This window comes from Chenopodium quinoa, unplaced genomic scaffold (assembly GCF_001683475.1).
Source record: "Chenopodium quinoa cultivar QQ74 unplaced genomic scaffold, ASM168347v1, whole genome shotgun sequence".
NCBI classification, from domain to species: Eukaryota; Viridiplantae; Streptophyta; class Magnoliopsida; order Caryophyllales; family Amaranthaceae; genus Chenopodium; species Chenopodium quinoa.
The window spans coordinates 302620-315803 of record NW_018745323.1 but is presented as its reverse complement, the minus strand read 5'-3'; the positions used below and the strand labels follow the sequence as shown (position 1 = coordinate 315803).

At 35.4% G+C, this 13184-nt stretch overlaps 1 protein-coding gene and 1 pseudogene across 1 annotated transcript; both read left to right on the top strand.

Annotated features, from left to right (window-relative positions):
* Positions 1-693: 693 nt before the first annotated feature.
* On the top strand, positions 694-2789 carry LOC110712458 (REF/SRPP-like protein At1g67360). The gene is made up of 2 exons (XM_021890927.1): positions 694-1020; positions 2132-2789. The coding sequence occupies exons 1-2, from the start codon at positions 775-777 to the stop codon at positions 2576-2578; spliced, it is 693 nt and encodes a 230-aa protein (XP_021746619.1). The 5' UTR covers positions 694-774; the 3' UTR covers positions 2579-2789.
* Positions 2790-11471: 8682 nt separating this feature from the next.
* On the top strand, positions 11472-13184 carry LOC110712464 (annotated as a pseudogene).

Sequence of the window (13184 nt, the reverse complement as noted above, 5' to 3'; positions counted from 1 at the left end):
ATATTAAATTAGCTATTGAAATTTTTTCTAAAAGGAGCTTATATGATGGAATAAGCTGTTTGAATCAGCTCACCAACAAACACTCCAAATTGGCTTATTTAGTGAACATTTAGTTAGTATTGGATTACTAAGTTAATTTCGTACAGACTCTTTATGAAACACATCCTTTGACTTGTTAATCTGATGTTGTTTCATATTTTTTTTTTTTATTTGGTCTGTTTCATTTATCAAGCTTGTTAATATAGAAATATAACTATCAACAACTTTAATTCTCCATGAGTAATAATTTCAAAAGCTATACATTGTAATACGGAGTAGTACTTATTAAAATGACACTAATAAGATTCTACGTAACAAAATATATAAAAAGAAAAATAATAAATGGTATAAAAGTCAAAGCGAGTCAAATATCATATCATATTAGTGTTTAACGAACATAGGAATATATAAAAAGATTCGAACTCTTGTGGGATCCCTACACAACAACCTCTTAAGATTCATTTTCCACCATTAGATCATAGGAATATTATAGATCTTTCTCCCCTTTTCTTTCCCAAATACAAGAATATAATAATCATAATACCCCCAAAACCATCAATCTTAAGATTCCTCAATCCATCCTTACATCATTTTCTTCAAGAAACTTCTGGTCATTTCGATATTGTCAAGGTACAATCTTTCACCTTCTATATATTTCAATTAATTTGATTTGGGTTTTTAAGTTTTTATCAAAATAATTCAATCTCTGAATTTCTTTTTTCTGGGAAAATTAAGATGGAAAAGAGTGATGAAATGAAGAAAAATGAGCAACAAGAATTGAAACATCTGGGTTTTGTGAGAGCTGCTGCAATCAATACAATCGTGTGGTTGACAAATCTTTATGATTATGCTAAGATTAATTCTGGACCGTTGAGATCAGCTGTTGGTACTGTTGAAGGTGCTGTTACTACTGTGGTCACTCCTGTATACAATAAATTCAAGGATGTTCCTGATCATCTCCTTGCTTTTCTTGATCAAAAGGTATAATTTTTTATTCTTTTAATTTTAATTTTCTAATTCCTTTTATTTACGCCGGGGTAGTGATGATTACGGAATTTGATTTATTTGGGCTAGTTATTTTGATTTATGCTGTATTTGCTTTCTTTTTGGGTTACTCTCGATTTTTGTGTTGTGTTGATTGTTTGTTAGTTAATTGATTGTTTATTTTATTATGGTAAATTATCATTAGGATTTTAGTAGAAGTTAATTAATTGTTGAAGGTCTCAATTCATTTGATCCCTCCTTTGTTATGGTATTCCAATTTAATCGTATTTCATGTGTTACATACTCCCATCGTCCCTTAATTATATGCCTGTTTCTTTCATTTATTACTCACGTAATAGAGAGAAAGTACTTCATAAATGATTGAGTCTGACACTTGGACACGTACCTATATTGCCGCTTTGGTATTACAAAGACGTTAACATTACTACACATAAGCTAGTTTGGACTATGAATTTGGTGATTTCATACTTGTAACTTTGTAAGTTGTAAAGATAACAGTGTTACTGATTTGCTATGTAAAATTGTAAATATTGATCTTTAATCTTTCAGAATTTGTGATAATTTTGAGGTTAATCTTTATAGTAGAAGCAAGTGATGTAAATAATTTGCTGTTTAGAAGCACCTTATGGAGTTCAAAGTTATTTCAAATTGTAGTGTCAAACAAGTACTATTTGATGTAGGACTATGAATATAACAAGAATTTTGAAACTAAAACTTCGTTCGTTTCACTTTCATGTCTCTTTAAGGTGAAAAGAATTAAGCCGAAATTGATAATTTGTTGTGTCATATTGTGGACTACTCTTTTTTACTTTATATAGTCTCTGCTAGCCAAGGAAATGAAATGACTCAGAAATGTTTATGATTCAATCTTTAGTTGTAGACCTAAATCCTCTGTTTTATTGTCCTGTCTTTTATTGCTTATTTTGTTTATCGGTTGCAAGTTCATTGTTATCAATTCGCAAACATTGATTATGATCTGTGACCTATATACTTACAAATCTTTCCAGATTAACTTAACTATAAAGAGATCTATGAAAATCAAAAGTAGTGAAATATAACTTCTGGGAATTGAACTGTGTTTGTACAGGTTGATGTAGCTAGTGCCAAATTCGACGAGCATGCACCTCCATTGGCTAAGCAGGTGGTAACCCAAGTCAACGTTGTGATCGATCAAACAACCCAACTAGCCAAAGAGGTGGTTCACCAAGCCCAAGTTGGCGGTCCTCTAGCAGCAGCCCAATATGCTGCTAATGAATCGAAGGAGTTGGTTCTATGTCAATCAGTGAAAATCTGGTCAAAGCTCGACAAGTTCCCACCCATTCACATGGTAGCTGAGATGACAGTTCCAACAGCTGCACATTGGTCTGAAAAATACAACAAAACGATCTCAGAATTAAGAGGGAAAGGGTACGATGTATTCAGCTATGTTCCATTGATACCAATTGATGAGATCTCCAAGGCTTTTAAGCAGTCCAAGGGTGGAAATGAAGGTGAAGTTGATCCCTCAGCTCGTGAAGTGGCCGCATCACAATGAGACCTATGTAGTCTAATTTTCTATGTTCATCATTTGGTTTTAGCTTGCTAGAATTATGTACTGGTAGTTGTGAAACTCTTATGTGAGCAAACGTTGGAAGCTTTGGAAATATTGTGTACATGATGATTAGACATGCATCAGTAAACTGAATCATGCATTTCTTCTGGGCACCATAGACTATATTATCTCGTTTAATCTGTAATCTTCTTATTCACCGGAGCTCTATGTTTTCAGGCGCAGCCAGATGATGTGGTCACTGTTAGACTTCTCTGCTATACACCGTGCCAACGTGAAGTATAAATGTGTCTGTCTGTTCAGGGAAATATCTGAAAAATCGCCGGAATCTAAAATTACAGGCAGATGTTAAAGATTCAAAGTTCAAACCGAAATTGCATTACACACCTCTTGATTAACCAAGAATTGCTAGAGATGGTCCGAGCCACCCAAATAGCCTCCTAGTCTCGTGAGATCCATATTCTTTTCTGTGTTGGGAGGTGTCAAAATTTGCCCAAAACTGAAGATATATTCACGCTTTCAGACCAATTTCGAGAATATATTTTCCAAAAGTGAAGTGAACTTGTAGGCTGTTTGTAAGGGTTATAAAGGTTGGTTTAGGATTTAGGACCATAACAAAGTAGGTCTATATATGAAGGCCCAAGAATGAATTCAATCAAATTTTGGATTTACTTCGAAATTTTGTCACATTAATAGTGAAGAGTAATAAGAGATGTTTTCAACCACTCAAATAATAGCCTCCTATAGTCTCTAAGATTCATGAGAAGTACCAAGGCTTATATTCCACGTTTTCGGACTAATTTTAGATTTTTTTTTTCCCCAATGCAAAGTAGTGAATGTGTAGGATATCCATCCAGAGTCGTGAAAGCTGGTTTAGACCATAACATGCCTATTAATAGATCAAGTTGGTTTAGACCATGATATGCCTCTGAATAGGTCAAATTTGAGGAAAATACAATGTTTATACGTCAATTAAATTGGGTTACTTTTGTTTTTTTTTTTTTTTAAAAAAAAAAAAAAACTAATTACATGTTTGATAATTGTTTTATAACAAAAAAAAATCAAATGATAAAAGCCATTAACTCGAACTATAATTAACCAATATTTGTAACTTTTTATATTGTCTTATACCAGTATTGATATTCACGTGTTAATGTATGCGTATATATATATATATATATATATATATATATATATATATATATATATATATATATATATATATATATATATATATATATATATATATATATATATATATATATCACGTATTAAAAAATTTATAAGCCATACATGTTGAATTGGATAAACTAATTAAAAACGAGAATATAGTTATCTAATGATTGATTATCCTCGAGTGATTAACCAATAGATGCCGATTCGGGGAATATGAGAAGAGAGAAAAAAAAGTGTAAAAGATGAAGATGGAAATTTGAGATGGCGCAAATTCTAAAAGGGTGGATATAAATTTGGATGAGTGGCTCTTGTACACTACCTTTTTTTTTTTTTTTTTTCACCATGATAATCTTTTGTTTTTGTAAGAGAAATTAAGAAAAAACAATAATAATTATAAAGAGGATGGAGCATAAAGAAAAAGGAGTAATTGGTTGCCACACTAGTGGGGTAACAATTTATTCTTTCTTTTTCAAATTGTTATGCCAATGAGGTGACATTTTCATCTTCAAGCAAAGGGATCAATTAACCTCAAATTTTAACCATACTTAAGGGATATGTTACTTAGTCACCATGCATAATCACGAGGTTGATATTATTGAAACGTCTAAAAGCAAAAGTTATTGTCTCCATATTATTTTTAATTTGTTTAATAATTGTTTTTGGCTAGCTAGCTTAGATATATACTTTATCCTTTTTTTTCATAACTGTAATGTAGGAGTAATATACGGCATAATAAGAGAGAATTGTGATAAGAGATGTAGAAAATCATAGTTCAAAGTTAAAATAAAGTAATATTGGAATAATATTTAGCTTCTCAAAAAAATAAAAAACATAGTTATATGAAAAGAAGAGTAATATGCTTTAGGGATGTATATAATTACTTTACAATGTCTAAATTAGATTTAAATTAATTAATCATGTGTAAATCAATGTTATTATTATTATTTGATTTGACTTAATAATTTCATTTTTAGATTTTATAGCAATTTTTCTATAAAGAATTGGAGAAAATATACATGACATGTTAGTCTAAAAGTACAAGCAAATTGGATGATTATAATTTACCTAAGTGTGTGGGGGAAAAGGAACCACCATGATATGCTAGGATTTTCCCAATTGGCAACTAGCCACTAAAAATTCAGCCTTTAATTAATATAACATCATCAAAAATTATGTGGAGTACTCTTAATTTTATGGGGACATATTTCACTTAAGTGCGACTTCTATACTTTTTATTCATTGTGTATATCTTTCTCCCAACATTATCGTATGAATGTAGGTTCATATTTAGGGACTTATTGACCATCTCATTAGGTAACTAATTATGTATTTGAACATGTATGTATGCATAATATATGATTATTGATTAGTGTTAAGGTATACTCGATCTTGTCGCGAAGCATAATCTATTTGTCTTGGTTTAGCGGTTGGAATTGTATATCGTGTGATCAATGGTACTAATACATTTTTACCCAAAAATATGTAATTCATCTGTTCTTTTTAATTACAATTAACATTATATTTGAATTTTGTACTCTTATACTTCGGGGTATTTTGTAATATGTTCTCGAGTTAGTCTCAATGTATATATAGAATTCGTCAATGGATTATCAAGCATCAAAATTAAGCATTAACATAGATAGTCAAACTGTTACAAATAAAAACCGAATGAACTAATAATTACAAATACAAGTATTAAATTTGGCAATTATAAGATCAAGATCTCATGCTAACTAATAATTTATACTGAGTACGGTATAACAGTGAAAAAGTGAGGAATATTTACCATAATTATGCCTCCATATTCGCCTAATGTGGAGGATAGGGAAAAGAAAAAGGTTCCAACCACCATGGCACCATGAAGACCTAAGAATTATATTGCATGTACCTTTTAGTCCCAAATCTCCAATTTTTCCTTTGCTGTATAATTGTTTGTAAAGATTCCCAATTTATATCAATGCTTACTACTTTTTCTTGTTCTGTCACACAAATTATTTTTTAATCTAAACACCAATTAGAATTTTAATAAAGAATGTTGTGATTTTAGCTAAACACCAAAAAAAAAAATTATAATTTTCCTGGTTCTAAAAAAAACTATAAATTTCCTTCTTGAAATGGTTTTCGAAATAAATAAAGGAAAAACATATATGCAGCCCTAAGGGTTGCATATAAGAAGCTAAAGTGGAAAGAATTGACAATAAATATAAAATTATTACACCGATTTACTCGTGAATTGTTGATAAATTCCCAATTTAATACTAAAAAAGGAAATATATTAAATGTTTATATGCAGCCCAGGACTGCATATAGCATTACCCATAAATAAATAAGTAAATCAATGCATATAACACTTTGTATATTTTGCTGCGTCCCCCCCCCAGAGAAAAAAAAAAGTCATGAATGTGCGTGGAGTTAGCGGTCTTTTGAGCTAACTTATTCTTGTTGAAATTAAAGTATACTAGACCAATAAAATTCAAATCAATGCCCAAAAAAATAATAATTTAATAAGGCATTATATATGGACCAAATTATAAAGATTTTATCCAAACCTTAAGGTGAAGTGATGCACATCTTATGTGTGACTGGTTACACCATGTAACTGCTTGTTAAAAAAGTAAATTAACTTCTATAACACCCCCTATAGTTCCAATTGAATAACCCTAATAACACTAACGTAATAACCCTATAATATTGATTGAGTAATTCCTAAAACACTAATTGAATAAGGACTTGTTCTCTTTAGCTTATTTCAGATACTTATTCCTCAATAAATGAAGTAAACTCCAATGATAGATGGCCACGTATAAGAAATTGTCGTGAAATAAAGATACCTTGAATAGCTAAAATATTCCAATTTTTTTCCTAAATTATAAATAAGAATTAGCATGAGTTTTTTTATTTATTTATTTTTTTTAAAAAAGGATCAATATATTTTGACGTTATGAAAGATCCATGGTTGTTAGGGATTGTCAGCAGCATCTATACCACGGACTGTACCATCTGTAAGTCTTCAACTAAATTAGCCAAGACTTCAACTACTGACCTTTAAATGCCCTTCTTATGACCATTTTTTTGGACCCATCTACCTCTAATTTTTGGGGTCATTATTTTTGTTGATTTTTTCAAAATTATCTCATTACATCTAGAAATTAATTTGCTTTATTTGTAGAATTTGCTCACTTCCCACACTATTAGATCCTCCCTTCTCAAAGCATTTCTAGTTTTTCAATATTCCAATTTCTTTCTTCTTTTTACACCTAGTTTCAATTTGTCTTAATTGACTTATTTGTGAAACTTCTAAGTGTTTTTCAATAAATGATTAATAGGCTTACTTCATGAGGGTGAAGTGGTTGGTTTTGAGGTGCACACCTCCTAAATTATGATGGAGACTATTAAAGTTTCAAATGTTGTTATATGGCATAGCATATAATAAAAGTTAGATAATTACATGATGAGAGACAATTTGCTTGCTTGGTACCTATATACTGTATCATTAAATACGCCGCTATAAGTTATGATAATTAGATGTGAACATTCATATTTCATTTTTATAACAATTGAAATCACGCACATGATTGTTAGTACATGTAAGTTCTATAACGCGCATATTGTTTTTCAAAAAAGTAACCATATACCGAAGATAATATAAGGTTAATGTATATACGTAAGATCTTTTGATCGTCTTTAAGCGTTATTAATTCTTGTTAATGAGATCTTGTTAATGGGAGATGAAGTGATAGTTTTGTTAGAATACTTATATTTCATGTGCTCTTTATTACCGATACCACTTGGATTTTAATGTAATTCACACAATGTTCTTTTTCACTATATTTCATTATTTCGTGATCTATAAATAAAAAAACATGTAATCACATAAGGATTTAATTATTTCATTTGATCTTAATATATGCTTTTAACATATAAATTTATCTATTCTATCTTTTTAACTAATAATAATTGATCAATGATTATATATATAATGAGAAAATACAAGTTAATCTATTTCATTAACAAAAAAGTGTCAATCAAGAGGTTATCTTTGTCTTTTCATGCCATAAGTTGAGAGTAAAATTGTAGTTGTAACGGATGTGAGAAAGAACAAATTAACGAATGAAAAACAAATAAATAACACATAGATTTAAGTGCATATATGTTTCACCGGTTCACCAACAGCGAGTTGGCTACGTCCACGGGCAGGCGAGAGAAAAACTTTAATGATCTTAAAAAAAATCCAGATTACATATTTGACAATGTCAATTATCACCAGACTTAAGCTAAGAATAAACCTTAACAAGTATTGTAAATGGCTATCCCGAAAACAGGCGAAAAATGAATAAAACATGATGAATGCCTCAATCCGCGTGCAACTCACGGAGTTACGCCGACTCTTCGCGCAACTTCACAACTTGAGCGCGCTTATAACGTGTGACATCAAGAATTGCGCGCGTCCGTGCTCTCGCTCAAGTCAACTGAACCAAATTGTCTTCGTGAACTATAGCTTACTCGCCTAGGATCTATAACTCCAATTCTGTTACAACTCTAAATGCTTCATAAATTATTGAGCTACCTCACGACCTCACGATCTATAGATCGCTGCCCCTAAACCCAATTCATGGCATATTTCAACAATGGTAATTTGCGAGTTTTGTCTACCATTCTCTTTCTCCTTTACAAGTAATTCAAACAACTTCAATGGAGGAATTAAAGCTCACAAGCACTTTTAATGTAGGAGGAAACCATTCCCCTTATGATTAATTAACCATACTCTTTGTTTTTCTATATTCAACAGGGTTTTCTTTTGATTTGGTGACAAAGCAGTCGCAGTGGTGATGGAAATGGTTGCTTTAATTTGAATGGAGGTGTTAGAATATATGGGAATATATTCTTATGTATATTAGTTAGGTGTATATATCTTCTCCGTATTTATCTCCTAGTAATTAGCCTAGGATTACTCTTGTACATTGTTATATATACACGGTTATGTGAATGAGAAGGTCAAGGAATTAATCCCTCATATCTTTCATGGTATCAGACTAGGGTAACGATCTTCTTACGCTTCCGCCGTGCCCTAGCAGCTTCGCCGTTATCATCATCTCCTCTGTTCTTTCTTCTCAAATGGGTGAATCAAAATCACCTATTCATCCTGCTTTCACAGTTTTGAACATTCGCAACAACATACCAGTGACTCTGGAGATGGATAATTCCCAATATGCGACTTGGGCGGAGCTATTTAAAATTACTGCAAGGTCTCATCGGGTTCTTCATCATTTTGTGCCACCACCTGCATCTGCCTCGAAGACACCTCCGGCACCGCAAACTAACGAGGAGAAGGAGATGTGGTTGATCCTTGATGCCACGGTCCTAGGGTGGATTTACTCTACCATTTCTCGTGACCTGTGAACACGATTATGGAGCCCGACTCAACGGCACAGGCTGCCTGGAACAGGTTACGGGATGTCTTCCAGGACAATGAGAATTCTCGAGCTGTGGCCCTTGAGCATGAATTCAGTAATACTAAACTGGAGCAATTACTAAATTGCTCGGCTTATTGCCAACAATTGAAGTCCTTATTGGATCAACTCAAGAATGTGGGGGCTTCGGTCTCCAACCACCGCCTTGTTCTACAACTTGTGGCGGGTCTGACTACTGCCTATCAGGGGGTTGCTACTCTCATTCGTCAAAGAAAACCCCTTCCGCAATTTTATGAAGCCCGCTCTATGCTAACTCTTGAAGAAGCGGGTCTGGCGAAGGCCGCTGCCATTGAATCTGATTCGGCCATGGTTGCTGGACCGTATAAGAATGGTGATGCAAATTCTGAAAATTCTTCATCATCTCGCAAAAACCGCAATAACAACAAGAACAATGGAGGTCGTGGTAAGGGCCGCGATGGTGGCTCTGGCGGAAAAGGTGGTCCAGCAGGTGGCAGAGGTGACGGACAGCAGCAACCCGGCGGTTCCAGCCAGCAGCAACAGCCTATGTGGGGTGGGGGACAGCAGCCGTGGGCATGGCAGTGGCCATGGCCTGTTCCACCGTGCCCCTACCCTGCAGCTCCTTGGGTTCGACCTACCAACAAAAACAAGCAGCTTGGGCTTCTTGGGCCTAGACCACAACACCAGGCCTACCAAGCAGCTACTACTACCGAACCCACCAACATTGCAGAAGCTATGCACACTCTTGGGTTGACACCTCCGGATGCAAATTGGTACATGGATACGGGTGCTACCTCACATATGACATCCGGGCAAGGTAATATCTCGTCTTATTTCAATTTGAGCAAAAATCGTGGCATTGTTGTTGGTAATGGTCAATCTATTCCCATTCTTGGTTATGGTCACACAAACTTGTCCCCTCCTCATCCTCCCTTAGCATTACAAAACGTCCTTCATGCTCCTAAACTCATAAAAAATTTGGTGTCTGTTAGAAAATTTACCACTGATAATTCGGTGACTGTTGAATTTGATCCTTTTGGGTTTTCTGTGTAGGATTTTCAGACGGGGAGGCGTCTAATGAGATGTGATATTCGGGGCGAGCTTTATCCCATTACCACCACCTTCACCGACACACAAGCCACACCATCATCTTTTGCAGCTTTAGCACCTTCTTTATGGCATTCCCGTTTGGGTCATCCTGGAGCTTCTATTTTAGATTCTCTTAGGCGAAATAATTTTATTAAGTGTAATAAAACTCGTAGTACTGCTATTTGTTCCTCTTGTCCTCTTGGGAAACATATAAAGTTGCCTTTTGTTTCTTCTATTAATAGTACCATGTTGCCTTTTGACATTATTCATTGTGATCTTTGGACATCTCCTGTGTTGAGTTCTGCGGGACATCGTTATTATATGGTTTTGTTGGATGATTACTCTAATTTTTTGTGGACTTTTCCATTTGCTAAAAAATCCCAAGTTTATTCCACATTTTTGCAATTTAGAGCTTTCATTCGCACACAATTTGAGAGGGAGATTAAAAATATTCAATGTGATAATGGGAGGGAATTTGATAATGGGCCGTTTTGGGATTTTTGCAAACTTAATGGGTTATCTTTTCGTCTTTATTGTCCTCATACATCATCACAAAATGGGAAGGCAGAACGAAAAATTAAAACCATTAACAACATTGTTCGCACTCTTCTTGCCCATGCTTCATTACCTCCATCTTTTTGGCACCACGCTTTACAAATAGCAACCTATCTTCTTAACATTATTCCAAACAAGGGATTAGGCTATGAGTCACCTCTTAAAATTCTTTACCAAAAATTTCCTACTTATTCTCATCTTCGTGTCTTTGGGTGTTTGTGTTATCCTCTTTTCCCTTCTACTACGATACACAAACTTCAACCCCGTTCTACACCATGTGTCTTTTTGGGATTTCCCTAATCACCGTGGGTATAAGTGTTATGACATGTCTTCTAATAAGATTATTATTTGTAGGCACATTATATTTGATGAGACCCAATTCCCTTTTGCAAAGGTGCACACTCCACTATCTCACTCATATGATTTTTTGGATGAAGGAATTTCGCCATATGTGATCCATACCATGGCCCAGTCCACTGCAGGGGGACCAAGTGGCACCTGACATAATCCCACCTAGTCCACCTCACGTGGACCAGGCCCATACCCCACCAATCCCACCTCACGTGGATCAGGCCCAGCACTCTCCATCACCACCGAATTCTCCTCCTACAATCCCCATTTCTTCTCAAATGTCTACACCAAGCCCACCATCAAATCTCGCCAGTCCCACACATCCGGCCCAACCAAGTGTGCAGCCCAATCCTTCTACTCGTGTTGTCACACGTAGTCAGAGGGGAATTTTCAAACCCAAAAAGCCATTTAATCTTCTTTGTGAGGGTTTTAGATCCCCTTTGCCACGTAATCCAGTGTCGGCACTTCGTGACCCAAACTGGAAAAAGGCCATGACTGATGAATACAATGCTCTAATTGAAAATAAGACGTGGGAGTTGGTGCCCCGTCCACCTAATGTCAATGTAATTCGTTCTATGTGGATTTTTACTCATAAAGAAAATTCTGATGGTTCGTTTGAGAGGCATAAAGCCCGTCTTGTAGGTGATGGCAAGACACAACAGGTTGGTGTGGATTGTGGCGAGACTTTTAGTCCGGTGGTCAAACCGGCAACTATTCGCACCGTTCTCAGTTTGGCTCTATCAAAGGCATGGCCTATTTATCAGTTGGATGTGAAAAATGCCTTCTTACATGGTGACCTTAAAGAGACGGTGTACATGCATCAACCCTTGGGGTTTCGTGATCGTGATTTTCCTGATCATGTCTGCTTGCTGAAGAAATCTCTGTATGGCCTGAAACAGGCCCCTAGGGCTTGGTACAAGAGATTTGCAGACTATGTGTCTTCTCTTGGATTTGCACATAGCCAGTCCGATCATTCTCTTTTCGTACTTCGACAAGGTACTTCTATGGCATATATTCTTTTGTATGTGGATGATATTATCTTGACAGCTTCTTCTGATGCACTTCGCAAGTCTATTATTACTCTGCTTAGTTCTGAATTTGCTATGAAGGACTTGGGTCCTTTGAGTTATTTTTTGGGGATAGCTGTCACTCGCCATAAGGGTGGTCTATTTCTTTCTCAGAAGAAATATGCTAGGGAAATTATTGACAGGGCTGGCATGTCATCTTGTAAATCATCTCCTACTCCGGTTGATACTAAACCGAAGTTGAGCGCCAATTCTGGCGCACCTATTTCTGATCCTACTCTCTATAGGAGCCTAGCTGGGGCTCTACAAAATCTTATTTTCACTAGGCCCAACATTTCTTATGCAGTGCAACAGGTGTGTTTGTATATGCATGATCCTAGAGAGGAGCACATGCTTGCCCTCAAGCGTATTGTGCGGTATGTACAGGGCACCATTGACTATGGCTTGCATTTATATCCATCTTCGATATCTTCTCTTATTTCTTATACAGATGTTGATTGGGGTGGATGTCCGGATTCTAGGCGTTCAACGTCTGGTTATTGTGTATTTCTTGGTGACAACCTGGTATCTTGGTCTGCTAAACGCCAAGCCACTTTGTCTAAATCTAGTGCAGAGGCCGAATACCGTGGGGTTGCTAATGTGGTTTCTGAATCTTGCTGGTTACGTAATCTTCTTTTGGAGCTTCATTGTCCGATTCGAAAAGCTACTTTGGTATATTGTGATAATGTTAGTGCGATATACTTGTCTGGAAACCCGGTTCAACACCAACGCACTAAACATATAGAGACGGATATTCATTTTGTCAGGGAGAAGGTTGCTCGTGGAGAGGTTCGGGTTTTACATGTCCCTTCCCGCTATCAGATTGCAGATATATTTACTAAGGGTCTTCCCTTGGTATTATTTGAAGATTTTAGGGACAGTCTCAGCGTTCGACATCCTCCCGCTTCGACTGAGGGGGTGTGTTAG